The 26,296-nt window shown below is 39.6% G+C and overlaps 4 protein-coding genes and 1 long non-coding RNA gene across 6 annotated transcripts; 1 reads left to right on the forward strand and 4 right to left on the reverse strand.

Annotated features, from left to right (window-relative positions):
• Nucleotides 1-347: 347 nt before the first annotated feature.
• On the reverse strand, nt 348-8,766 carry LOC122780417 (small conductance calcium-activated potassium channel protein 1-like). 2 transcript variants are annotated; one of them, XM_044043337.1, is made up of 10 exons: nt 7,002-8,766; nt 4,917-6,020; nt 4,390-4,809; nt 4,023-4,118; nt 3,182-3,600; nt 2,789-2,930; nt 2,572-2,682; nt 2,183-2,310; nt 1,928-1,997; nt 348-1,452 (listed from the first exon to the last, which is right to left on the reverse strand). In XM_044043337.1, the coding sequence occupies exons 2-10, from the start codon at nt 6,003-6,005 to the stop codon at nt 1,168-1,170; spliced, it is 2,760 nt and encodes a 919-aa protein (XP_043899272.1). In that variant the 5' UTR covers nt 6,006-6,020; nt 7,002-8,766; the 3' UTR covers nt 348-1,167. The 2 variants fall into 2 exon arrangements, with proteins under 2 accessions (XP_043899272.1, XP_043899273.1); XM_044043338.1 differs by lacking the exons at nt 348-1,452; nt 1,928-1,997 and having other exon boundaries at nt 2,247-2,478.
• A 1,356-nt stretch (nt 8,767-10,122) lies between these two features.
• On the reverse strand, nt 10,123-13,181 carry ccdc124 (coiled-coil domain containing 124). The gene is made up of 5 exons (XM_044044834.1): nt 13,096-13,181; nt 11,602-11,779; nt 11,014-11,200; nt 10,774-10,879; nt 10,123-10,638 (listed from the first exon to the last, which is right to left on the reverse strand). The coding sequence occupies exons 2-5, from the start codon at nt 11,758-11,760 to the stop codon at nt 10,434-10,436; spliced, it is 657 nt and encodes a 218-aa protein (XP_043900769.1). The 5' UTR covers nt 11,761-11,779; nt 13,096-13,181; the 3' UTR covers nt 10,123-10,433.
• Nucleotides 13,182-13,719: 538 nt separating this feature from the next.
• smim7 (small integral membrane protein 7) lies at nt 13,720-16,953 on the reverse strand. Its single transcript, XM_044044835.1, has 5 exons — nt 16,865-16,953; nt 16,603-16,644; nt 15,345-15,397; nt 15,143-15,233; nt 13,720-14,316 (listed from the first exon to the last, which is right to left on the reverse strand). The coding sequence occupies exons 1-5, from the start codon at nt 16,888-16,890 to the stop codon at nt 14,301-14,303; spliced, it is 228 nt and encodes a 75-aa protein (XP_043900770.1). The 5' UTR covers nt 16,891-16,953; the 3' UTR covers nt 13,720-14,300.
• Nucleotides 16,954-18,010: 1,057 nt separating this feature from the next.
• Nucleotides 18,011-26,135, forward strand: tmem38a (transmembrane protein 38A). Its single transcript, XM_044044669.1, has 6 exons — nt 18,011-18,588; nt 21,681-21,837; nt 23,205-23,389; nt 23,592-23,679; nt 24,113-24,230; nt 25,434-26,135. The coding sequence occupies exons 1-6, from the start codon at nt 18,465-18,467 to the stop codon at nt 25,635-25,637; spliced, it is 876 nt and encodes a 291-aa protein (XP_043900604.1). The 5' UTR covers nt 18,011-18,464; the 3' UTR covers nt 25,638-26,135.
• LOC122781139 lies at nt 23,560-24,337 on the reverse strand. Its single transcript, XR_006361762.1, has 2 exons — nt 24,091-24,337; nt 23,560-23,775 (listed from the first exon to the last, which is right to left on the reverse strand). It is a non-coding gene; the product is annotated as an uncharacterized LOC122781139 (long non-coding RNA).
• Nucleotides 26,136-26,296: the final 161 nt, after the last annotated feature.

Consider the following 26,296-nt stretch of genomic DNA (forward strand, 5'->3'; position numbering starts at 1 on the left):
TAATCCGACCCGCAACATCCTTAAAGTAAAACAAAATGACAAACAAATCAATAAAAGGCCGCAATAAAAGTGCCATAGTCTTTCATTTGCACTGTATGTCCTTTTAATGACTTTGAAGCAAATCGTTATTACATGCTGCAGTCTTATGTTTAATTTTTTCTATTTTTCTGTACTTTTTTTTTTACTTTTATATTTATATCTTTATTTGTTTTTATTTTTTTCTCCAATTCTTACTGTTAAATGTTTGTGTCATGTAAAGCATATTGAGTTGCCTTTGTGTATGAAATGTGCTATATAAATAAAGCTGCCTTGCCTTGCATTTTGAACTCAACTGTGCACTACAGTCATTGACAAGAAGTTGTTTATTGACACATTTCTGTTTGATACAAGTCACACTTCATTCTAGTATTAATAGAAAACTAAAAATGTAACTGAGTGTGTTGCATATGGTTAAATTAGAATTTTGGAGATTGAAAATGTGTGGCCCCTTTGTTTAATTTGACTATGTCAGTGTGGCCATGGATGAAAAAAATATTGCCTATCTCTGAAGTACAAGATAAAATAAGACACTTTGTATATGGATACACTGGTGTTTTTGCTTGTTTAACTGCTAAATAGAGGGAGTGAGGAATAGCTGTCATCTGTACCTGTTCTGTTTGTTATCTCACTATTTTGAACTGGTGTGAATGTCTCTGAATTCTGTCACCTTCCAGAAATATTAATTGAACAATTTAAAAAATGTTTTTGGACTGTTATATATTCACAGTCTATTGGGCTCAATGACACAAGTCAAAATACATTCCTAATACCCAGATCTCTGTCAGCCTCCTGTATTGTATATGTATTTGTAATTGAAATACAGTGTATATACAGTTGTGTATAAATCATAGACCCAAAATAATAATAATGTTTAGACTGAGACCACAACAAAGCAAGGTTGTAGAACTATACACAGATTTCCTAAATTACTACATACAGCATATGTAATAAATATTTATTTATGAAGCACATTTATTTAGATAATTTAATAACACTAGAACTATCACAATTTGGATAAAGGATAAAAAGGTGGCGATCAAATCCCAACTGTAGTTTTTACAGGAGAGTTACTTAAACAATGGAAAATGATTTCCCACATCAGGCTGCAAAAGCCTGAAGTGAGGCCTATTAGCTCAAAGATGTCTCTGGTGTGATGGAGCCTGGACAGAGGTTCCTGGCAGGGACTGGGCAGCACTCAGAGCTCAGGGAGGATGACAGAAAGTGGACACGGAAAGCCAAGTCATCCAAGAAATCCTTTTGTAGCTTTGTTATTGCTTGAGAAAGTACAGCTGGCAGCGACTGCATGCTGAGAAGGATGGAGTTCAGTTTCTCCTCCAAAGCTACAATCCTCTTGTCCATCTCCTCGCTTCGATGCTGGAGCTCCGACACCAGATCATACATCATGTTCTGAGTCTGAAAGCAGCAGGGAGGACACTTCACACATCTCACTTCACAGCATACTGAAGTAACTTTGAAGACAGATCACACTAAGGAACTCAATATATTTTTAGAAAGAGATATAAAATCAATTTGAAGCTGAATTTCTTTTCAGTGTTGTATAAAATCATGAGTACGATACTGATAATGTCAAATGTTTGCACTGTTCAGTTAAAAAGTCACAGTAAACATGAGAGTGTGACAGCAAGCCGGCATGAGCAACTAAAACCGCTTTTCATGTTGTTACCTGATCAATTATTTTCCCTACTGTGAAATGGCTGCCATCAAAAAGGAAGTGTGACAAAAGCAAAAGAAAGAAATAGGATTTCGAAGTTATTCTATTCTGTGGTTTAATTCTGATTGATGATTGTAGATAATTGGAAAAGTAGGAGAAATCAAACTCAAAATGTGTCCTTTGACCAAGATCGTGCAAGACACTACATATACAGACCTTGGCAAGATCAGCAACTGTATTGGCCTGGTCATTTAGTTTCCTTTGCGCCATTTTGACTCTCCGCAGTCTGTGTTAGAAAATGAGACACGCCATGACTTTTGCGGCAAATAAAATAAATGTAAAGCACAGTTTGACCTACACAAATAAAAGCATTTAACAAGAGTGTGATGCACTGCATGCAATGTCAGCAAGTATTTCCTACGATAACTTCATGTTATTCAAATTGCGGTGGCTGGTGCAGTTGATTCCTACTGATGGATGGCTTGAAGGAATTTTCGCTGATGGTGACGAACTCTGGCCTGATCAATCTTCTTAACCAGCTTAGTGTTTTTGTAGATGAGCCACGTCTCCCTCAAAACATTAGCTGCTGTGTTTTTGATCTGGAGGAGGAACATCATACAGATGAAGAGGAGAATTGGAGTAGCATTTATACTGTACAGTAGTATCACTGCCTTCACAGCAATCACGGCAGTATTATCCTGCTTCACTGATTCTTTCTGCTGACTGGCTGCTCACAGGGCTCCACTGTAAAGCTCTTTGAGAGAAAACTGAAATTGAACAAACACGGTAGGAGTTCGAAATTTTACAACATTATGCATAAATAATGTGCAATAAATATGCATCTCTAATTTTAAAGTAACCTTTTTGTAGAGTTGAGTATCCATCATGAAATTATGGACGTGTTTTTCAGCTCTGGTGAGTTCTGACTTCCTTGCAACAACAGCAACGACTAAAGCAGTGCAGCCCGCCCCCTGAGGAGAAGAGCACTGGTTAGTAAATGGCTTAGATTCCTCATGCACATGATATTTATTACTTTTACACCAAATATTCAAAGTATTAAATCCAAATGATTCATACCATAATTCCAGTTAACAGGCAAACACCTTTTCCACAGTAGGTGTGAGGGACCATGTCTCCGTAGCCGATTGAAAGGAAGGTGATGGAGATCAGCCACATTGCCCCAAGGAAGGTACTAGTTACCTCCTGCGTATCATGATACCTGTGAAGACATAATATACTGTACACGGGCCTTGCTTGGATTTTGAAGCCAAAGCATATGCAAAACAAAAAGAGCAACATCCTGTCTGATATGCAAAGCTCATAGAAGGTCCCTGATGCACTTGGGAAGGGGAGGAGTTACAATCTGCCATCTCCTTTGATATCAAACAGTGGAAATAACTCAAACATGTTTAATGATATTTAAGTTATGCAAGTGGTTACTAAAAGACAGAATAGTGAAAAAAATTATACCTCTCACACAAGCGCACCGTCCATGCTGCAATGATCCAACAGGACACACTGAACACCAGCAGGACAGTGCCGGGACAAATGGTCATCAGAGTCTTCATCACAAAGCGAGTATCAAAGTTGATCTTGTTGAGTGCCCCAATGCTGCGGGACGAAGCATCTGTGAACAGTTTGCTATGAAGCAGCATGACCCGGCCAATCAGGTAGAGGCGCAGGAACATGGGCACAGAGAGGATGATGTCAACATCAGCATCGGCCACTGATGGTGTGTAACTGAAGGCCAGTCGAGTTCTCCAGGTGAACACATACTGGCCTGGGATTGGATGGATGGCACAGACCAGAAGCTCCAACGCGACGAAGAGAATCCGCTGAACTGTCATAGCTATCCTCCAATCATCTACGCCGTTGTCCACCATGAAGAGCTGTAGAAGAAGACAACAGGGTGACGTTACTAGAACATGTGCAAAGAAAAGAGAAGGAGGCAGTAATGCAACATTATGAGTGTCAACTGCTTTAAAACACCAAAGTAGAAAAACGAGAAGAGTACAGGGGAATAGATACTAATGTTGGATTATATATTTCATATTCTATCAGTACTGAAGTGATAAGTTTACCATCAATGAACATAATAACATAGATAGAACAAAACCCTTATATTTATCGGCTTGTACCTCAGTTACATGAGTAGGTTCCAAGAAGGCAAAAAGCTTTGATAAAGGCTCAGAAATGTGTGTTAAAGTTTTTTTTTTTCATTAGTTGCCAGGGTCAATCATGAACTTCCATGCTGAGTCAAAGCAAAAAATAATTCTAAATAAGTTTTTATTAATTTATCAAGGGCACATACCTGGATCTCCCTTGCATGGTACATCATAATGAGCCCAAGAAGAACAGCAGTGGAGAGGCTGATTAAGCCTTTCAGTACATAAGAATACACAGAATCCTGTCAAACATGGAAATAAAAACATGAACATGATGAGTGCCACTCCTTCTGAATACACAAATGACCAGTAACTATGGGAAAGTAGAGAATTTAAAAAGGCCATTGAAGCCCCATTTCTAATGGTACAGCTGATCAGTCTGTCAGTCTATATAGTGAGCACTCGCTTTTCTTTCATGTACTGCTCAAAGTGGTTTTTCTTTTGATGCTATGGGCCTTTCACACCTGTTGTAATATAAGGTAACAATAGATACATTCATATTAACGGGACTACCTTGCCGTAAAATCCCCTCGAAAGCTCGGTCTCTATAACCATGACAATGATGCCAAACATCCCACAGACCAAGGCGTAGTCGCTCAATTGCTTGCGCTTCCCAAAGAGAGCTCTTCTTTGACCCAACCGGTAGCTAATGTCCTTATTCTTCCTCTGTGGTGGTACACTGCCTTCCTCTCTGGTCAGGTTGTCACTGTTTGCCTTACTGGAGTCTTGGCTCATGACTTTAGCAAAGGCATCCTCCAGGATGGCGCTGTGAAGTAGCTGAAGAGGCTGGTGGCCGGAGTGAAGATCTGCAAGACTGCTCAGAGGTCGCACAGCATCCCCGTTAACTGAGCCACTAGTTTCTGAGTTGTCCACTGGTGGGGGGGTATATTTCGGGAGGGAGAGCTTTGATCCACTGAGGTGCTGTGTGGTTGTCTGTAACAAAGTCAGCACAGGGAATGTAATTCATCACACACTTGTGAGAAACAAAAATCACTGTATGACAAGGAAAAAGGACTGGCAAAAACAGAGACACCCTTTACCTGATTTTGTCTCTGTTTCACCCTCTCCTCAACTAAATTCTGGTTTTCAAGTGAACTATACTGGCCGATGGCGAAGGATTGGACACTTTTGTCACTAGCTGGTGTTGTGGACCTGTTCCCCTGAGAAGCTGTAGTCAGTAAATTGAAAGGGAGATGTCGACACTTGGGTACAAGTGAAGGATCTCCAGGTGCCTTGCAGATTTGATCACTTCTTATCAGGCTGTGAGAATCTTGCCGTTGTCGAACTAACAGCGGTTCTTTACCATAAAGCTCTCGCCAGCTCAAGTCAGCACTGACAGCTGACTGAGGCCATTCGTGGAGTTTCTGATTTGTTTCAGCGAATTCAACAGAGTTTAGCGGGATGTTGAACAAATCTGAGCAGGTTGCTTGGCCGACGTCTGTAAATTTAAGATGATTAAGAGAGTGCTGCTGCAAAAGGTCCTTTGGGCTTTCTCCATCATTGCACTGAGGCATGAAGTTATGGTTTGCTGTAGGTTTCAAAATATCTCTGTGGTTTATTTGCTGTGATAAAACCTGGCATGAGGCTGAACACCGAGACTGGGTATGCAGTGAAGACGAAAGGCTCCTCTTATTTGTAACTCTGGTGAGGCAATCTTGGACAGTGCGATGTTTTGATTGTGGTTGAAAAGCTTCTGAATGCTGATGTGCATCAGGACAGGAACAACCACATCTGTTGCTGTGGTTTGGATGTCCCTCGCTGCTCCCTGCCATTTCTGCTGAGGGAGAAGTCTCTCCTCTTCTACTAACCTGGCCACAAAACAGTAGCCAGTCCTCATCACTCAGCTGGGATAGGGTTAAATTTGGGGTTTTCTGTGGCGACATCTGGGCTGAAACTCTCGGAGGATTGACTCCATTCCACCTCTCATGCATGGGTGAAGACGAACCACCACAGAGGCTTGTAGTCTGTGGTGACGAAGATGCTCCGACTGAGGGGCCAAAGTTCGGATCACACTTGCCCTCAGATGGACCTCCTGATGTGCAGTGGACATGCTCCCTGTCTTGGAAGACTTCACCTGTTGAATCAAGACGTCTCGTTGCATTGGTGGGTTTAACCAGAATCAGCCTCATGGCATCACTGCGGAGCTGAAATAAAACAGATCACAGGTTCTTTTTGGTGTCACTGTTGAAAAGAAAGAGAACGTGGAGAATGACATGTAATCAATATCCTGAAATACATGTGGGTAACAATGTCAATTTCTTTCTCCATTTTTGTATTCAATTTTAACTTTGAACAAATCAAAAATAAGAAAGATTGTTAAAAACAAAGGTTATTGTAGACAACAAGTTTTTTAACACTAGTCATTTTTATTTCTCATGTTTTTTTTCTCTGTTTTCTTTATGTTATTTTCTCAGTGTGAAATATTGTTGGAAAAAGGTGAAACAGAAGGTTATCTAACTATAAAGTGTTTACACAGAGTATTTATTCAAAAATCATGACTGTCTCAATTTGTGTGCACAGCTGGTTATGAATAAGAAACGCTCTGTCAAAAGCAGATGTGATCCCTCAACCTTTATGTTTGTCTACTATGCATGGAAATCCGAAAGGCTCAGGAAATTCACACACATTTTATTGGAACGTAATTAAAAATGTGTTATTATTGAATTGTCTATTTTTTAGATATAAATGTAAATCTGTGCTCTGTTTTGTTAGTCAAAGATTACACTCATCTTGTAACTGAAGCAATAGCTTATTTTATATATTCTAAAGAAATAATAAAACCTTTAACACTGAATCACCGAAACCCACAAACAATACAAAGAACTGATTTTGTGTTTTATTAAGGATGTTGTGTGAATGTGATTTGCAATACGACTACATGATGTACAGCTCAGTCAGAGCCATGTGTCGTTGTAAGTTGTGCATCGTGTGTTTCGACATAATAAATTAATAAAAATATCAGTCAGTAGGACATACTGTATAAATATAGATAGCAATTTAACAACTGAAATGTTTTATCCATACATACTTAATACATTTCCGATACCTCATCACATCAACTTGAATACATTTCTAATTAAAATAAATAAAAATTAAAAATTGAATAAATCAATGGTGATCATTACCTTCTTCTTCCATATTTTGTATTCTCCAAACTTAAAGAAGCAGGTCCCAAATAGGAAGCGCTCTCAGGTGCAGAACACAAGTGGTCAGAAGAGCATGAGTGGGTGACGGACAGCGGCTTGCCTCCTCCCAGTCAGAGCCATTGATAAAGGAGCTTTGGAGACGCTTTCCTTTGAAAGTAATGATTAGAATTCACCATGAAGAAAGGGGCAGCAGCAGCTGGTAAAGGGTTGACATGCAAATGAATGGGAGAGTGAGAGGGTGTAGCAACAGGTCAGGATGCAGAAAAACAAAAAAAAATGTAACATCAGACCAGTGTTCAGGCGGAACATCACACGCATACAAGCTCAAAGAAATCCCTATAAATCAGGAGTGGACTGATTGGTTGCTAGGGGGGGAAGAAAGGGAATGGGTTGCTTTCAATGCAAAATGTAAAAAGAAAAGGTCAGTTGAACTTGTCGTTAAAGCTCAGTATTTCAAAGGTCTTCACAGGGTCTCTTATCTCATCCACCACAAAGCCTGGCTGGACAAAAGTGTCCACTTTTAAATCTGCCACAAATTAATCAAGCCAGTGGGTAAGTGCTCCACATGTGTCCTAGAAGATCTAACAAATGCAACTGCAGGAGCAGAAAAAAAAAAATTAACGTTCATATCTAGATTCAGTCATAATAGCACGTGGAGTGTGCATTTCCCAGCAAATTACTTATTATATTTACAGTGTTGTTTTTTAGAAATATGAGTTTGAAATACTGTAGGAACATTTAAAATACATAACATATTATATAGTATTCCTTTGGTTGAATTACCACTTCATTTACTCTGCATATTTTCCTTGTTTGTGTTTGGCTCCATTTCCCAAACATAACTTCAGATAAAAAAAACCCAAAAACTTAATTTAGTTAAGATACATTGTTTGACATGTATGTTAACCTATTTATACTTAGGCATGACTTCCGCTCTGCTGTCTCTGCAGCTGGCATCAGACAAACCTGCAAAGTCTGCAGCTGCTGCCTCAGCAGCTCAGCACGTGAATGCTGCTGTGCTGGAGAAAACCTTTGTGACTCACAGTGGCAATAGTCACTATTTAAACATTAAAATTAAACATATTTCTGGGATAATTATTTTTAGTTACAATTAACTGGAGCATAGATCAGATCTGAACATTACATAGGACATTTTTTTAAAAACAGCCACAGCACAGGTCTGAGTGTTAAAATTATAACACTCTGTGCACTTTAATTTCACCAGCCTTTTTTTTTTAACAGAGAAAGGAATTGGAATACATACAGTAGCTGGCTAAAGGCCAAATAGCTGGTGGTGTAGATAAGGAAGACCAGTCACAGAGTTTTTAAAAGGCAAACATTTTGGCAATAATTTATAAAGGCGTCAGTCACTTTGTCACTTTGTTTAACTTGGACTCATAAAAACATTTTAGAGTCATCATCAACTTGTGCATACAGATATTTCTCCAGTAAGGACAGCTTGGGCTCTTATAAAAAGAATATAAAATGGCACCAATTTCTTCCTCGTATTTCTCCCTCATAATTGGTCTGTACCTCAACGAACTGGAAGGGAAGCAACAGCAGGCAAACATACAGTGGAGGAAACACAGTCACCAGCACGGACTCCAAAGTAAAAGAGTCAAGGCACCGACTGTTTTACATGTGGGTTCTTTTTGCCCTGGCTGACATGGCAACAGAGAGAGATTGATGTGAGGAGGAAGCCTGTACAAAATATCAGTTAATCTCCAAGTGACCAAGTGTTTTTTTTTTTAACGGTCAGGAGGAATGATTAGCTGAACTGAACTCTGGCGAATGTCCAGTGCAGAACACAAGTGTCTGCAGAAGTCAACTTCATCATCAGGAGATTGTCCTGTCAGCTCCCTAAACTTTGGTTAACATCCAAATTTGCAGGAGTAACTCTCACAGACAGCCTCCGGATGTGGGCCACTTCTGGCAATGATCATGCGACACTACCGGCTTTAATCTGGCTCAGACAAAATGGAAGTGAGCCTCAAGCGGCCCACAGGTGAAATGTAAAATGTGACCCAAATACATTGTGGCTTAAATAAATGTGTTTCTGGCAAATAATAAATATGACCGGAGTATCTTCAGCTATACGTGGGGCACTTTTGGTAAAGATGTGGCTGACATGGTGATGCAGTGGCCAGCTTCATTCAGGCAGTATGTGGGCCAGGTAAAGTGTCAGCTATGGGACAGATTTGAGCAACCCCAGCTATACAAGCTGGAGGTTTTTGCCTCTCAGGATGGGTTCTGCCTCCTGCAAGCTCAAGCTGAACATCACTGCACCCCGCTCATCCTTCCCCTTGGGGGATTCTACTTTTTGAACGTGACAATCTCCTGCTGTTCTTGTAATACAGTATACAAACTGTAAACGTCAGGGAAATAATATGAGTTTCAAGGCTGAAATTGATTAAAACTTTATGTCACAAACTCACAGTGAGGATATATTGGATTTGCATTTAGCTTTGTATTACTAGAATGGGGTAGTCTTTTTTAAGAATTGTGCTTCAACCTCAGTTTCCCGAGTTGAGAAATCTAAATATCAATCTTCATTCTTTTTGTTGTTAGGTGCCCACCAGTGACACTTGGCCCGAGGTTTGAAACTGCAACGCCAATTCCGCACGTTTTAGACCCACTCGTAAGGGGACGGGACCTCATTCCCAGAATGTAAACAGTGTCCGCCATCTTTGCTAACAATTATGCTAACAGGACCAAGTGTCACTGGTGGGCACATAAAGAACAAAGATATTTCTCAACTCAAGGGAAACTGAGGTTGGGCAGCAGAATTTTTCAAAAATACTACCCCTATTCTATTAATACAAAGCTAAATGCAAATCGGTGAAGTATTCCTTTAAACGTGTGTGTGTTTATATAAAGCAGCACTTTTAATCCACTTGTAAACAAGCAAAGAAACTGGTTAACCAAAACCCTAGTCATTGCCATCCACTTCTATTGACTTTATCATTACTTTGTTGAGTCTATTTTTTACATATATATAAATTCTGTTACACCATAATCCTTTTTTCTGAATAACCGACGCACAAGTGTGACTTCCTGTATCCATGTATTCCTCCTTACAAGGGAAACCAAAGCAACAAGAGATTGTTGATGCTTTAATAAGTAACTTTAATAAGTTACTGTCAAAAACATCAGATTCCCTACCTTTCCAGGAGTACAAAAAAAGACATGGAATTTCATTTGTTAGATGATAAGATGCCTTATTAGTAGCCATGAGCACAGATCAATTGTGACACTGATAGGTGGTGTGGGGGGGCCTTTTCTTGAAAGTGAATGGCACATCAGTCTTCTGGTACTTCAAAGTTCCCTTCAGCAACACTCATTTTTAGATAGCATTATTCAATTATTCAATGTGCACAGTTTTCTAATGGCGTTACTATGCAAAGAGTGCCTTCACTTTGAGTTGTATGTGGCAAAGCGCTGGTTCAGGGGGTTCTCCGGTGATTTCATCCACTCCTTCTTCAACTGTTGCTTCAGCTGCGACAGTCTCATGTTGGGATTTTCGTTTTTTAGACGAGGCATGTTGGCCTCTTCATACGCAACAAATGCTGCTTTCATCCTCCGCTCTGGGTGGCGGTCCAGGTCATCGGGCCCCGTGCTGGGAGACGGAAGGAATGGGTTAAATAAAAATGAATAGTTAATATCTAATATAAGTAAAGCTGTTAGGTAGGTTTATACATCTAAATTCAAATCAGTACAGCAGGATGTCACACAGTGCAAACAGCAAATGTACCTCAGCACAGCAATGGCATCTTCTATTGTTCTAGCTTCCACTGATCCTTCATCTGGGATAATTCTGTTCACATTTTCCTCCAGTGGAGTCTCCAAATGGCTCTTTTCTGTGGAGAGGAAATACATTTTAAACTTTACTGAAGTGGTTGTCAATCTTAAACAACATGCATGTTTCTGGGTTTGACCCAGCAACAGACAATGCCATTAGCCATTTACACATTAAACAACATCCCAACTTTACCTTGTGGGTTGAGCTGTTCCTGCTGCTCATCCTGAAGCATGTTCTCAATCTGGGCACGAGTCACCTTTCCACCAGCTGCAGCCTCCTTTTGGGCTCTGCCTTTTAGTGTGGCAGCCTCCTCATCGAGAAGTCGTTGGTTTTCCTTTTTCCTCTCCAGCAGATCCAGCCTCTTTTTCTCCTTATCATCCTGCAAATAGAAAGATGTGTCATCAGGCTGACAAAACTAGACCGATATTCATTTACCATAAATAAGAGAGATAATCAAATTATGAAGCAAGCAAATGACTGGCAAGAGGAGACATTATATGATACATCATATATATATAGTCTTGTGATATATATATATATATCACAAGACTATATGTCACAGTATTCTTTATGTGAATACTGTGACAAATAACGTGTTGCTCTGAGGCTGTAGTTGATATGGTGTGTGCAGGTGCAAACTTTTTATGCAATGCTAAGCAGTCGGGCTTCATTGCCATCGGCCGGCTATTGGCAGTGCAGTGTATGCCAGGCCTGACTTAACTCCGCCGGGCTGTGTGGGACAGTTTTTTTCAGCACATACACTACCCAGAGAAAGCTTACCTTTCTTTGCCCCTTTTTCAGTACATGTTTGTCAGTTTCCTGCCACAGAGCATCCTCCTCTTCTTGCTTTTTGCGGGCGTCTGCCACCGCCTTGGCCTCAGCCTTACGGGCTTTGGCTGTGGCCGCCTTTGAGTTCTCACCCTGGAACTTCTTTGGCATCCCAACAGCTGCTCTTCAGCTGCAGGAGGCAAGGCAAATGTGAGAAGATGCTCAACAGCAATATAAATATAATAATCAATAGTTAATTAATAAATGTACATTTCAATTATTAATCGATTACTAAATTAACTGTCAGTTATTAAAATAATCGATCGTGTGCTTTCTGATTTTTCAGCTTACAATTTTCTGGTTTCTTTGCTCCATACAACAAATAAATCATTAAAACGAAATAGTTTTGATTTGTGGACAAAACATGACATTCAAGAATTGAATTCCAGATATGGTTAACACCAATCAACATTTTTCAGCATTTTACGAACAAAACAAATACTCGATTAATCGAGAAAATTATCAACATATTATTTGATTAAGAAAATACGCCCTATAGTGATATAGCCACTTTTCAATATCATTATACAATTTAAAAATACTTGAAATACTTGATATGATTGTTGTTTGGTGTAATAACTGCATATATATCGATAACCTCAAAGGGCAGGATCAGTATAACGTATAAAGGAAAGAACAGGTTAATAGGGTTCGATTTCTTTGTAGGGAAAGAAATGATTAGATTTTGGTGGTGATCCTAATTCAGGATTTACATAATGGTTGTCTTTGCGAGATAATGAAATCTATTGACAGTGTGGAAAACAACCAATAAACACGAGGCTGTAACCTTAGACTTAGAGAAGTTTCATAAACTTTACCATAAATCATTAAAAGATAATTTGCACAGATTTGCTTACTTCCCCCACAAGGGGAGTACAAATGGGCTTTAATTAATCAGTCTTGTCAGCATTGATTTGACAATCTATTGTGTGTTTTCATGTGTATTCTTTGTATTTTATTGTTAGTTCACGTGCTCGAGGACCACTGATAGAAACTAGCTCGTAGCAAAAATTGATAAATAGTTTGTTAGTAACAACAATTGGTGTCACCGTTAAAATAAAAGAATGGAAACTGTGGTGTTGAACATGTATGGATGGATAGTGTACACCGGCATAACCGCAGAGGTATAGAACAACCTTTATGACATTTATATGACAAGTGAACAATGAAGGAAGACACAATTAATCTAGGTTTATAACTAACTATATCTGGTTTAGTAAACAGAGCCAGTAGAGGTCCATTTATACAACCCTAACTTTAACACAAACGACTGCACTGCAGCGTTGCTCCTCGCTAGCTAGCTGTAGCCGCTTGGTGCTTGCCTGATAAACAATGGTGGTTTGCTCGTCAAAGAACCAGATATTCGCAGTTTACCGACGCCGAATTGTAGCTAGGATGTTAACGAGTGCACAACAGAAATGTTGAAATGAAAACGTGTTTTCATACCAGTAGGTGAGGAAAACAGTTCGTGGCTGGACGACTGTTGTTACCAGGAGGCATCTGCCATTGACGTAAACGTAGACGTTGACGACGCTACACAACGCACGTACGCCAACGTCGCCGCTATAATGCGTCACTTTGGATATTTTTTTGGAAATGTGTACCAGTTTGAAGTTGATGTTTTAATATGAACTCAAAAATTGGACAGCTGTTTCACAACCACATTGTTTCTACTCCCACAGGAGTTCAAAGATAGGTTTTCAGAACATAGTCAAGACTCCATATGTCCTTTTTGCAGAAATCGCACAAACCTGACAACTCACAGATGCTGGTCATACTTCCATAAATAATCTGAATCAAAGTGTGTTGTTTATTTTTATGATTATGATCATGTTTGTTTTTGATTTAATTTAATTTAATTAAATTCTTGGTAAGAAAACGCTATACTGAAGTGAGCAAATGTATAAACCTGCTTATGTGTAGAATACTTATATGATTTGCATGTAGAATGGATGTCATATTAGATACTGTCATCGTCTCTGTGATGACAGTGTAGGAAACACATTACCAATCATGTCATTGCAGTATTGAAAGTCATCTCAATCCTAGTCAGTTGACAAGACACTGGGCTAAGAAAACTGTATTTTTATTGTTAAGAATAAGGACACATTTATATTATAGTGCATATGTATATTTACTTACAGCAAGGGTGCCCCCAGAACAAAGAAAATACCATTTATCATCAGAAGATGCAAATAACCAATGGCTAACCAGCTAGCTCTACAGTATCTATGTGAGGTTTTAAGATAGAGCAGGACCTTTAAATGATGATAGACATCAAATAAGCCTCAGAAAAACATGTTCTAAAGTGTAATCAAGTTAAACCCTGGTGTTGATGAAGAAAACGCCTCATTCTACTGAACAAGCACAAGAGCAAATGACCACACATGACCAGTAGAGGGCAGGCCTGTTATATTATTACAGCCTTAACAGAAAAGGTTAAAATGTGTCACCTTCTGTGAAACAAAATATTTACAGAGACTCATTCATTCCTGTGCAGCCAGAAGCCGATTTAGAAATGTAAACTGGTAAATAAAATGGAGTACAGTTAGAGTTTAAAATGACCAAAAAGCAACAGAAAAGTTCTATCAAGGAGAAGTTTAGACCGTCCCATCTTGAAAAGGTGAGATTGTGGTCTCTGCAGACGTTGATCATGATCCAAATAATCTGTGAGGATTGAAGATATTTACACAGTTAGATAAAAAAACATGTCACATGAAGAACCTAAACTTAAAACATTTTTGAAACTTCAGAAAATCGCTAAATGAAGCAATGTGGAGACAGGATAAACGATGAAAAGACACTGGCAAGTATTCACATTCTTACTTTACACCTGTGACCCGTTTGCTTGAATTAAACAAAATTGATGATCTCAAGCAAGTCTGGTTACATACAGCTAACCCCTGAAGATGACTCTGAATGTAATGACTGAGAACAGTCAATAAAATCTATATTTCTAAAATGATAGTTTTAGTCCCATTTTACCCCTGTGCCACAAACATGTGGTGAATTTAATTACAAAGACACTGAAACAGCCTTAGAAAACAATATCTCAATTGTTAGCCATTGTATGTACCTTGACTGCAGTGCTATCACCTTATAGTTTACATTTAAATTATTACTTCGACTACATCACTTACACTGACTCAAAGGCAATGTGTTGTATTTTATTTCTGATGAAAATGTGCGATCAGAAATGTTAAAAACAGGAGTGGGACTCGAAAACTGCAACACAGTAGACTTTACTCTCTGTGTAATTTACACTAGGATGGCGTGCTTGGTGTTGAATCAATAGAGGATCGTGTTCCAGTGATATGTCATACTGCTTTTGAACAAAAGTTACACATTAATAACACAATACTTAAATATCATCAATTACATTTTTGGTTTAGGTATTTTCAGTTTAGAATATTGCCAGTCTTATTGCTAAAAGTCACATTATTTGACATAAACCTTATCCCCCTATGAATGTGACTACCCGTGTCTTACTTACACAATCATGCAGAACATGATGAAGATGTTCCACAGAGCGATGAAGATCCGAAAGTATCGCAGGCTGAGTAGGAACTCTCTGATGTTGTCGCCTGAAAGACAAATCATTTTTGTGGCCATGCTTTCACATAATATGCAAAACATACATATTCTTTTAAAGATTAGTTTCCATTTATCCATCAAACTTGAACACTCATACGCACCTGTTGTTTGCACTCTGGACTCATCTCCAAATCCCTGGGACTCCTTCCTTTTTCTGTAAAACATTCACAGGCAACCTAATGTGTCATCAATGGACCATTAACTTGGCTAGATCCGGGAATGTATGCATACTGAGCGGCCTTTAAAGCGGTTTAGATCTCTGAGTGCTTGCTTTAGTTCGTCTTATTGATCGATTCTTGTCATTGTGTTTGTTTGCATAAAGATTGGTTAAAGTGATTACTGCTTGCTTTGCTGGCCTCAGAAGATCTGCAGGTGGAATCAGCAGGCTGACAAACACAACATTTGGACAGTAACAAACCATAAATAAATGAGTGAAGTAAAGACACTGTAGCTCTGTTAAACATGTAAAGTGCAATTTGTAAGGCACTTTTTGTTTTGTGCTGGAAACTGTTATATAAATAAATATTAGTACGAGGGAGAAGCCGGAAGAAGAAGAATAAGAAGTAGATAACTCTCCTGAGTTGCTGCTATGTACAAACTGTGGGCATGATTACAATAACATAACTTACAGGTCGAATGTATAGTATACCACCCATAGGCATAATCACTTTAAAACAAAAACCATTTTATAGCCCTATAAGACGCTTTTATGTGTATTTTTAGGCAAGTGTATGGGTTTATGGATGCCCCCCAAAAAACTTTTAATGTAAATAATTGCTGATATCATTAGTGACTTAGAGGCATACATAGTCTGATTACAGTTAGGGATGCACAATATTATCAGCACAACATCTGTATTGGCAGATATTGGCTTTAAAATTTATTATTGGATATCAGCAAACACACCAGTATCTGCCGATATTACTAATGACTACAACAAAAGGTAGTAGTATAGTAACAGTTTGTTACCTTGACCTCTGCGCTGTCGCCCTCTAATGTTCTTTTTACGTTTATTTATTTTGCTCAATGAAGAAAATGTATATCTACAACTGCTGCAACATGAATCAGCAAAATATTATGTTAATTTCACTACAGAAGAGACTAAATTAGCTTTGCAGTTGGGTGCAGGGAAAAACATCTATATTGGTATGGTATGGCTATCGGCCCAAGCACTCCTGATACATCGGCAAAACGAATATTGGCAAAAAGTACAATATCATGCATCCCTAATTGTATTTTTAAAATAACAGTTTGAGTGACATGTTTCCAGGCAGCTTCATTATTTGTGCACAGAGAAAATGAATGCCAGTCTTTTAGCTGTCATACTTTTAAATAAAGGGTTAAACAAAAAATACTTACAGTTTAAAATTCAGCACAGCCCCTGCATTCACCAGTAAGGTCCTAATGAGCAGAAAAAGAGACAAGAGTGTTTGTATACGGGTGCGATTTACCTGCAGGGCTAACGTTAGCTGCTGAGCTGGCATTAGCATGGAGCCAATTATTAGCTCGCTAAAACGCCTTTTGACTGACACCGCCGCGTACAAAAACACGCAAGGAGAACACTTTGTGAAATCCCAGAGACGTCTTTGTGGAAATACGTGAGAGACATTCAATAACTTACCCGAATATCAACAGATCTGCGATCATTTTGCTCTCGTACACATCACAGATACCTCACTTCCGCGTTCCGCTAACTACGTCATTCAGGAATGTGACCAATGAGGTTTCAGTGTCCCAGGTCCCGACGAGACGAGACCAGACGAGACGCGAGATGTTAATTGGAGTTATCCATATCCGGTTTTCAAAATAAAACGTAATTACTGCGTACATACAAAACACCAGAAAATAAAATGAAAAGTCCAACTTCTGCACATTGATGATATTGAACATCTTTACAAAGCTGTAAAAACACGATCATACGCAATTTAGGATGGGAGAATTGATCTCCCATAATAAACAATTCAGATTTTTATGGATTTTATATACATAGAAAAACATTATCCCTTACTCTTAACCAACTTGATGCCAAACTCTATCCTCTTATTCCTTGGCTTTTGGCTCTGCATGAGAGTTGCCTATTATAATCCATCTTTCCTTTCCTATTGGTCTTAATGCTTTTATTATTTTAATGTTTCTGTTGGTCTTAGTTTTTTCTTTAGTTGTTTTATGTCTAACTGTACAGCACTTTATTTATGAAGCACTAAATGTGCTTCATAAATAAATTTGGATTGGTTAGAAATTGGTAGTTAGTCATACACATAATCGGTGTCACTGTAAATAAATAAATAAATAAAAAGGGTAACCTAATTGAGAAATAATTAGATAAAAGTGAACAATACACATGCGTTCAATAGTGATGATGTTTGTTTGTTATTAGTAAATTAGTAAATTATTTAGATGGACAAAGAAACTAATATTTTACGGCCAAGTAGGGAATGGATCATTTAAACAAACGATCAATACATTTTGAATCGTCTCATAAAACCAATGACAGTGTGATAGAGGTAGGTTGTTGCCTCCTGGTGGTGATTGAGGGCGTTGGAGTGATGAATATTAATGTGATAAAAACAACAACAATAATTTACAAACAGAAGATACATTTATTTGAAATAAATGTATATGGGGATACCTAATAAAGATGGCTGTTTTTTATGTAGTTAGAGCCACAGTTTATCTTTATCCAGGACATTTGTACATCACGTGTAAAACTGTAAACAAGCGAAGGTCGCTGTGTGTGTGTGTGTAGGATCAGAGTCTCTGTGGCGCAGCCTCGGTGCAGGATGTCATGCGGATCTAAGGACGTTTTTTAAGTACAGCCGGAACAACCATTGCTTGGGTATTTGTTGACCCAGAGTCTGCGCTGCGTCGTTTATCTCCTCAGTATCGGATACAAACGACGATTATCGAGGATGAAGAAAAGAGGACGAGCCTTTTGTTTGACTTCAAGCATCTGAGTCGTCGTCGCGCAGCAGCAACAGCAGCTGCTGCTGTGGAGCGCGGAGGAGGGTGATGATGATGATGATGATGTCGAGGCTGTATTAATAGGAGGGTTTGAGTGTCACAGGCTTTCACTGTCGACATCGGGGGGTTTGGTGGAGAGTTGGTGGACCGGGTTGGGGGGGCTTCCGATCCAGACTGCGCACTTGGAATTAAGAACATAGAAACAAAACAAAAACAAACAAACTCTAAAAACAGCGATTGTCGGCAGACAGCCACTAATCATGGAGGTGTTGGCAGCCCTAAATTTGAACGATTACGCTCAAGCGTTCTCCAAAATGGGGATGTTCCCCGTGTTTGACCTCGCCTATTACATCGTGTCCATCCTCTACCTCAAGTATGAGCCAGGTAAGTGTGTCTCACACTTGTTGTGTTTGCTCAAGGCGAGTGTTTGTCCTTTAAATGACGGTTCGTGCTTCATCTGAAAAGAACACCATGCTGTCTGGCAGGTGCACGAGCTTCACGCTCAGCACAGATAGACCTGTGCGTAAATACGCATTCATTTAGTTATATAAAGTATCTATCGCTACATATTTCCAATACACATGTAATTATAAATATTAATGGAAACATTTAAAATGTACAAGCAAAGAGTTAACTTTAGAGCTCTAATGAATGCATTAGAACTTACTCTACTTTTGTAATTTCTCCTCACTCCAATATCCCAAAATGGACTTTCTGTCTCTGTTATGTCTATAGTACCCTGTCCTTATAAAGTATGGCCTGTTATATAAACTGTAGCAGGAGCAGCACTTAGTTGCTGTGAGGGAATGTCTTGTTTGACCTCATTTGCACTGAAGGGGATTAAACCACCCAGTTTTGAGGTCAGGTCTGATAATATTTTCTCTCCCAATAATTAACTCTTTTGAGTCACGAGCTTCATGAGGAGGATGAAACCCGAGAGAGAGCCTTTGTGCATACCAGTGACTTGGGCAATAAATAGAAATCCTGAAATAGACAGTGTCAGTGGGCCTCCAAGGCTCCTCTGCTGCACACTTGTGAGCTGCATTTGGGACAAGTGTATTATTTGCACTGTGCGTTTAATGTTAAATAAGAATTTGAGGAAGAGGTCCACTGTCACCCGACTCTCCTCTGGAGGAGTGTGTAGCCTTTGAACATGCTCCCTTTGCTTGGCAGAAGTTTACAGCTTGTACAACGTGTGCTCTGTACTTCAAATGCTGAAACTAAAATGTTGAACCTTTATATAATTGTCTTCCACTGTTTCAGCTGCAATGATGTTCAAGTGGCTTGCACCCGCAAAGTGAAGTATTGACTTGTTGGATGTGAGATTCCTACAACTCAATAAAATATTGCATCAATCTCTTTTGTTACAGGGCTTTTAGATACATAGTTTAGATACTTCAGAGTGTGTTTACAGGTCTCAGGTGAGTTGTTGGTGTTGAGTCAGAAAGGAGTGAAGTTCTCTCTGTGTTCTCTCACTGATGAAGATTTCATTCAGACGCTTTAAATGTATGTCTTGGTGTAGTTAAAATGCTGCATATTTCATCTTGTGTAAGTCCTTACTGTAGTAATTTAATTACAGTAATAACTTTACTGGTTCACCCTTTATTTCATCAGTTTATTTTGTGTCATTACGTTAAAAATACCCCAAGAGCATTCAAAGCAGGAATGTGTTTTAAAAGTTAAATCGGTCATCGGGCTGCGACGTGCATCTCAGAGCTGTATCTCCTCGCATAGTACAGAATATTTAACAGTCAAATGACTCGGGCTGCTGACATTTGAGCTCGCCCTATATCCACTCTCAGTTCACACACCACATGTTTGAGGGGCAACACATGAATGGGTTTGTGTGAGGGTCAGAGGTTAAGACAGGCAGCAGAAGCAGTCGAGCAGAATATATTTATAGGGCAACATTTCTACGGATCGTATTGCTTTCGTTCGCACCAAGACACCCTCACCCACCTGTTGTTGGAGATTTGTGCTCTCCATTTACTGTACGTCTGTAACATTGTCATCTGCAGCTCATTTGAAACCTGTGCCCATACATTACTGTACATTTTTATACCGTGCAGTTGGCTTTATTCATATAGATCTTACTTATACATTACAAGAGTTAAGTTCCTTAAGTGTAGGGCTATCACAGCAGTGTTGGAAAGAAGCTCAGTACTTTAAACTGAGTGCAGTACTTAAGTTTGCTTATATTTCACACATACTATGTACTTTTACTCAGCTTCATTTGGTTAATAGATTTCAGATTTTATAATATGGGCAAAAAAAAAGACTATGTAACTTTGGGTGAATGAAAATGTAACAATAATAATTTGTACTAGTCATGCTAGACCAACTAAGACAAACTAGCTAAATCTAACGTCAAGAACTTGCTGATAATAAACTAACTTTATATTTACAAGATGTAAAATAAAATAAAACAATGACCATGACGATTATAAGTCTGATATAGTGATTCAAAGATTTATGACTAGAGAATACTGAACCTCGATGTGATATTGCACAAGTGCCAATATCCATTGTCAAATTTGATGGGTTAGTCATAAAGTTTTCTTAATATTATGTCCTAATATTATATAAATAAACAAAGGATAACAAGTGGTCTTTTTGTGAGTACTGAACACTCAAATGCAGGTGAAAATGTTGAGGTTGTGATCTGTAAATGACTGTAAAGGTTGCGAGTCAACGTGAGATAATGTGAGACGTATTATCAGGGCGTGCACACAGTGCACAGGGTGTGGACAAAGATACAGCACACAGACACACAACACGGGATCCACCGATTAAGTCTTGTCACGGTCACATCAACAGAAATGTTGTCGTTATCCACAGCCCTGATCAAGCAAACGCTTTGTCAACAAAGAAGAACGATCACCGTTGAGGAAAAGCAAATCAAATAGGATAGAATAGAGGCTGTAATCATTATAAAGATCCTGTATTGATGTCCTCATCGGGAGACTTGGGAGAATGGAATAGACAGAACATATGAAATATGAGGCAACATAAAATATAGAGTTTGCACACATTGTATGAAAAGTAGGGCCGCAAACTAACAATTATTTTCCTTGTTTAATTGATTAGTTCTTTGTTTCAGAAAGTGTTGATCAGTGTTTCCCAAACCTCAAAATGATGTTCTACTTAAAACATTGTATCTTTCTCATTCAAATTAAGGATTGATTGAATTGTTGTATTTATATAGTAGTCAATTATATACAAAACATGTTTGAAATATTTCATTTTCTTAAATTGCAATAATTATGGAATCAATCTTTTAAATGGGAAAACAAGAACAAATGCTTTCAAACTTACATTTTAGCCAAAAAAAACTTTTGAATTTCACTCCACACATTAATATATATATGTGAGCAGGATAATAGGATCAAAATCACTTAAACTAACTTTGTAATCTGATTGAAGTTTTCTTTTTTTAAAGAAATATGCAGTTGGTGACATCTTCTCCTCTGTTTCAGGCTCGGTGGAAGTTTCTCGTAGGAGTCCCGTGGCCTCCTGGCTGTGTGCCATGCTCTACTGCTTTGGTAGTTACATCCTGGCAGACATTATGCTCGGCAGCAGCCCCATCGACTATTTCCAATACAACAGTCACATCCTGCTGGCCTCAGCTGTCTGGTGAGTAAATCCTCAAAGCAACTTCACCTTTCAGCTTTCTTTGAAGTCCTTGTTTGTCCCCCCTCACCAACCTGTTTGGCAACAATGTAGTGCTGGTCTTATAACTATTGACATTTTAAGGTTTTTAAAGTTTGGTTTATGGGATTTAAAGTATCTGAAAGGACATCAACAGATTCAAGTGCAACAAATCTTTCATAATTTTCACGCAGGCAACATTATAGTACTGGGAAAGTGCTCTTCAAAAGCTAAATAAGATGCATATTTAAAACATATGGCTGCTGCTTACCCGTCAAAGTCTCTGCTCTTTCTTCATAGCACAGTTTCCCCACTAGATGTCAGTGTTGCTCAAAGTCCGTCTGCCCTACACTGACTTTACATTAAGCTAGCCTGTGTGACCTCTCTCCACCCAAACCTGAGGAGAGTATGATGTCAGAGACTGGGAGACAAAATAATTAAACCAGTGACCTTTGCTAAACATGAGGATTATCAGTAACTTCCAATCCAGTATCAGCACCAGCATTAATGGTCAGAAATGATTTTCCATCTTTAAAACATTTCTTAGTCCTCCATCAGACACTCAGATCTGACCTGAAATCAGTTATATCAGTTAAAGGCACACTATTACCTCCATGATCAGCTCTCTGACTAAGGACAGCACTCAGAAATACAAACACATAATAGTCCTGCTCTGCTCTACTGCCCTTGAAAGAAAAAGAGTCCCATATTAATACTAAAATACAGTATGTAATTAGTAGTCTGGAGGTCAATGGGATTTTACTTCCCTTATTCACCTTTCTCACTGAGAATGACGAGCCAATCAATATTCCTCACTGACTGCAGCAATCACTCAGTCATTAAAGTGTCTTTGGCTTCATGGACATTTTTTACCCCATTAAAGAGACAGACATTGATTCATATTCATTCAACTCTGAATGCACCATAATGGAAGTCCCAGAATTCCTCTAAATCGTTGCCGTTTTGGTGCAGTGAACCACTACATACAGCTGCCGTCTGTTCCCTTCAGACAAAGTGCTTTTAATCTGAATCCTGTCTGTGCCGTGGCATGGACAACTACTTGTTCCCCTTTCTACTGGGGTCCCCCAAGTAGAAGTAGAGTGCTGGACCCGTTCATGTCGCAATAATATATTCTACCTCAATCCAATTACACATTATGCATGGCTTCTGATATCACTGCTAAATAGAAATCTCATCTTAAAATAGGCCAGGGTTACCTCTAACTACTGCTACTAATATGTGCTGCTCTTACTCTTACTACTACTACGGCTTGGAAGTTACATGGCTTTTGTAAAGCGGCCCTTCCTAATTGTGATGTTCTTTTTCTCTCCCCATGTTGGAAACAATGTCAGGTACCTTCTCTTTTACTGCCCACTGAACCTATTCTATAAGTGCGTGGCCTTCCTGCCGGTCAAGCTCGTGCTGGTGGCTTTGAAGGAGGTCGTCCGCACGCGTAAGATCGCCGCCGGTGTTCACCATGCCCACCATGCATACCACCACGGCTACTTCGTCATGGTCATCGTCGGATACGTCAAAGGTCAGTGTCTTCTGCTTTCATGGCAACATGCTAGTCACACACAGTGTTGGAAAGAGACGGTCTACAATAGATGTGTCAACATGATGCTGAATAACAAGCTCCCAAAAACTTCTATAAAAACACATCACCTCTTCTTCAGTTGGAGAAAAGCTGAAGCCAAATAAGAGCAGTGGTTGTCCTCATTTTATTTTTATCTTGTCAGGGTCTGGAGTGGCTCTCATATCCAACTTTGAGCAGCTGGTGCGTGGCGTGTGGAGGCCCGAGACCAACGAGATCCTCAACATGTCATTGTACGTCTGAGTATTCCTGCTATGGCCGTTCTGATTTCCTCACATCGTGCACTCATCACTACACATGTCATCCAGCACGGAGGCTTGTGTGTGTATCTGTGTGTCACAAAAACCCAGAGAGAGAAAAAACTAGCACACATCAAGGGTGACTTTTCTGCATGGTTCTCATCATGACACAACTTTAACTTTACAGAGGAATTTGAATAATAAAGATGATTTCTTCAATCGTCAGCCTCAACAAAAACATCTGACATTTCTGTTAAAATAAAACATGCCTGTGTCACAAATCTTCACTGTGTGTTGGTCGAGAAAATGTGTGAACTTCACATAATGAGTTGAGGTCCATTGATGACCTGCATCATCTGTGATTTCAGCCCAGTGCTAAATACGATGAACAGATGTTTTACTGACCGTTTGTCTTCTGTCGCTGCAGCCCGACCAAAGCCAGTCTGTATGGAGCAATCCTCTTCACCATGCAGGAGGCTCACTGGCTGCCGGTGTCCAAGAGCACACTCATCCTCGTCTTCACCCTCTTCATGGCCACAAGCAAGGTTAAGTGTTGTTGTCAGATGGTTTTACTTCTTGGAATTTACATCTGAAATCCCACTGCATGAGCTTAAAGCAGGTGAACGCTGCTCTAACTCAAGTTCACGACGACACTTGTCTGTGGTCACACAGAATAAATGCTCTGGTTCAACAAACATGTAGAGAAGTGAGATTATCACCATTTTGGTTGCGGTTTATCGGCATGTTGTTCATAATTTCTACCTGCAGCCTCACAACAGGGCTAGTGTAGGACCCAAGTGCAGGCAGGCGAGGAGACGTGGAAGCTTTTAACCGTTTATTCAAAAGGGCTAACAAACATGACTAAGTCAACTTTATTTATGTCGCACTTTTCACAGATAAGGAATCACAAAGTGCTTCACAGGGCGATACAAGTAAAATACTTATAGTTTAAAACACAGTAAAAACAAAACATTAAGAACCCTAGTCTAACTAAAAGCCTGATTAAAAAGAGACGTTTTAACTGCTTTTTAAAAGCAACAACAGTGTCTCGGCAGTGAAGATAAAAAGGGAGATCGTTCCACAGTCTAGGTGCTACAGCTTCAAAGGAGTCTCAAAATGGGTTTTTGGGACCACAAGTAACATCTGACCTGCTGATCTCAGACTGGGGGTCGGGGGTGTGAAGCTGTAGCTGAAACAGACATGAGAGCCCTTTTGCCTTGCAGCAGAGTTCTGGACGACCTGAATGGTCAAGTGTCTTCTTATTTAAACAGATTAAAAGACTGTTATGATAGTGAGGGAAATGGTGGAAGTGTCTGTAGTGGAGGAGGCAGTTCCACTTCCCAAACGGCCGTCAGGATAAGCATCTATGGCAGCACGCACACGGGAGGAGCACAGGAATTAGTAAAGGCAAAACTATAAGCAGCAAGCAGACACTACTATTACTGCTGAGTTGTCTGTTACGATCTGGCGATGAGCGACTGCAGGACTGGAAAGTATAAAGGCTGAGCTGATGAGTGAATTGGGAGCAGGTGAGATCCTGCTGCAGGTGAGCTGATTGCATGCTGGAGGTAGAAGCAGGAAAGGAGGAGACGAAGGATGAGGCAAGGCGGGGCATGACACTTAAGTCAGAAATATTATTTTACTGACAGTGAGAAGCTCTGTTACCCTCGTCTCACCATTAGATGCTTCTAATTCTTACAAACCTGAGAAAATTTGAACTTTTCCCACCTGTCACAATCTTCCATCAGGTGGCGATGACTGCCCGACACTCTCATGGCTCCCCCTTTGCCCTCATTGAGTCGTGGGTTTGCCACCTGCTGTTCGGCTCTCCTCTGGGAGGCTCCGAGGAGGACCACCATCATCCTCCTGCCGCTGCTGCATCTTCACCCCTCAAAACCAAGGAGGAGCTGAGCGAGGGCGCTCGTAAGAGGAAGGCCAAGAAAGCCGAGTAAGAAGTCGCACTGTGCTAAAACTGCATCTAACTCGCCCTCATGGCCTCCACATGATGGGACTTCCCATTCCTTCCTAGGGAAAGGGGCAGTTTGATGTTTTACCAAATGAGACCCTTTCTGTTAGAGTCAAATGGTGCTTTCTGCATTTGACATGGCTTGAGGACTAAATACCACGGCGAATGTTCCACACTTCATCCCAATCTGGACATTTCTAAAAACGTATTTATTTATGTTTGTGAACATCTGTTCCCAACACTGTGTGGTGACCCATGGTTGTAGGAGCTGCAGGATTCATTTTACAATGCGCCGCACCAGTTGTTGTGACACCAGGCATCAGTGGTTCATTTTAGTCCACCACACCACACTTTAGTGAAGAAACAGAATCTGACTGTCAATCAGAAATTCAAATGTGAATGAAGCATTGTGCGAAAGAACATTGCTGCTTTTTACACTGCGACAAAGACAAATCCGTGTCTTTAAATAAAATCAAGAGAAACATCTTGTCTTTGTGAGTTTTAATTCCCTTCATATCATATCATTAATGTTTTTGGTCTTCATTCATTAGTTGATGTTTCTAGTGGGTTTTAGTAATATGGGCTATTATGGTATTACAACACACAACACAGTGCATTAAACTGTAGAAAGGTACACTTAAAAAT

This window comes from Solea senegalensis, linkage group LG14, assembly GCF_019176455.1.
Source record: "Solea senegalensis isolate Sse05_10M linkage group LG14, IFAPA_SoseM_1, whole genome shotgun sequence".
NCBI classification, from domain to species: Eukaryota; Metazoa; Chordata; class Actinopteri; order Pleuronectiformes; family Soleidae; genus Solea; species Solea senegalensis.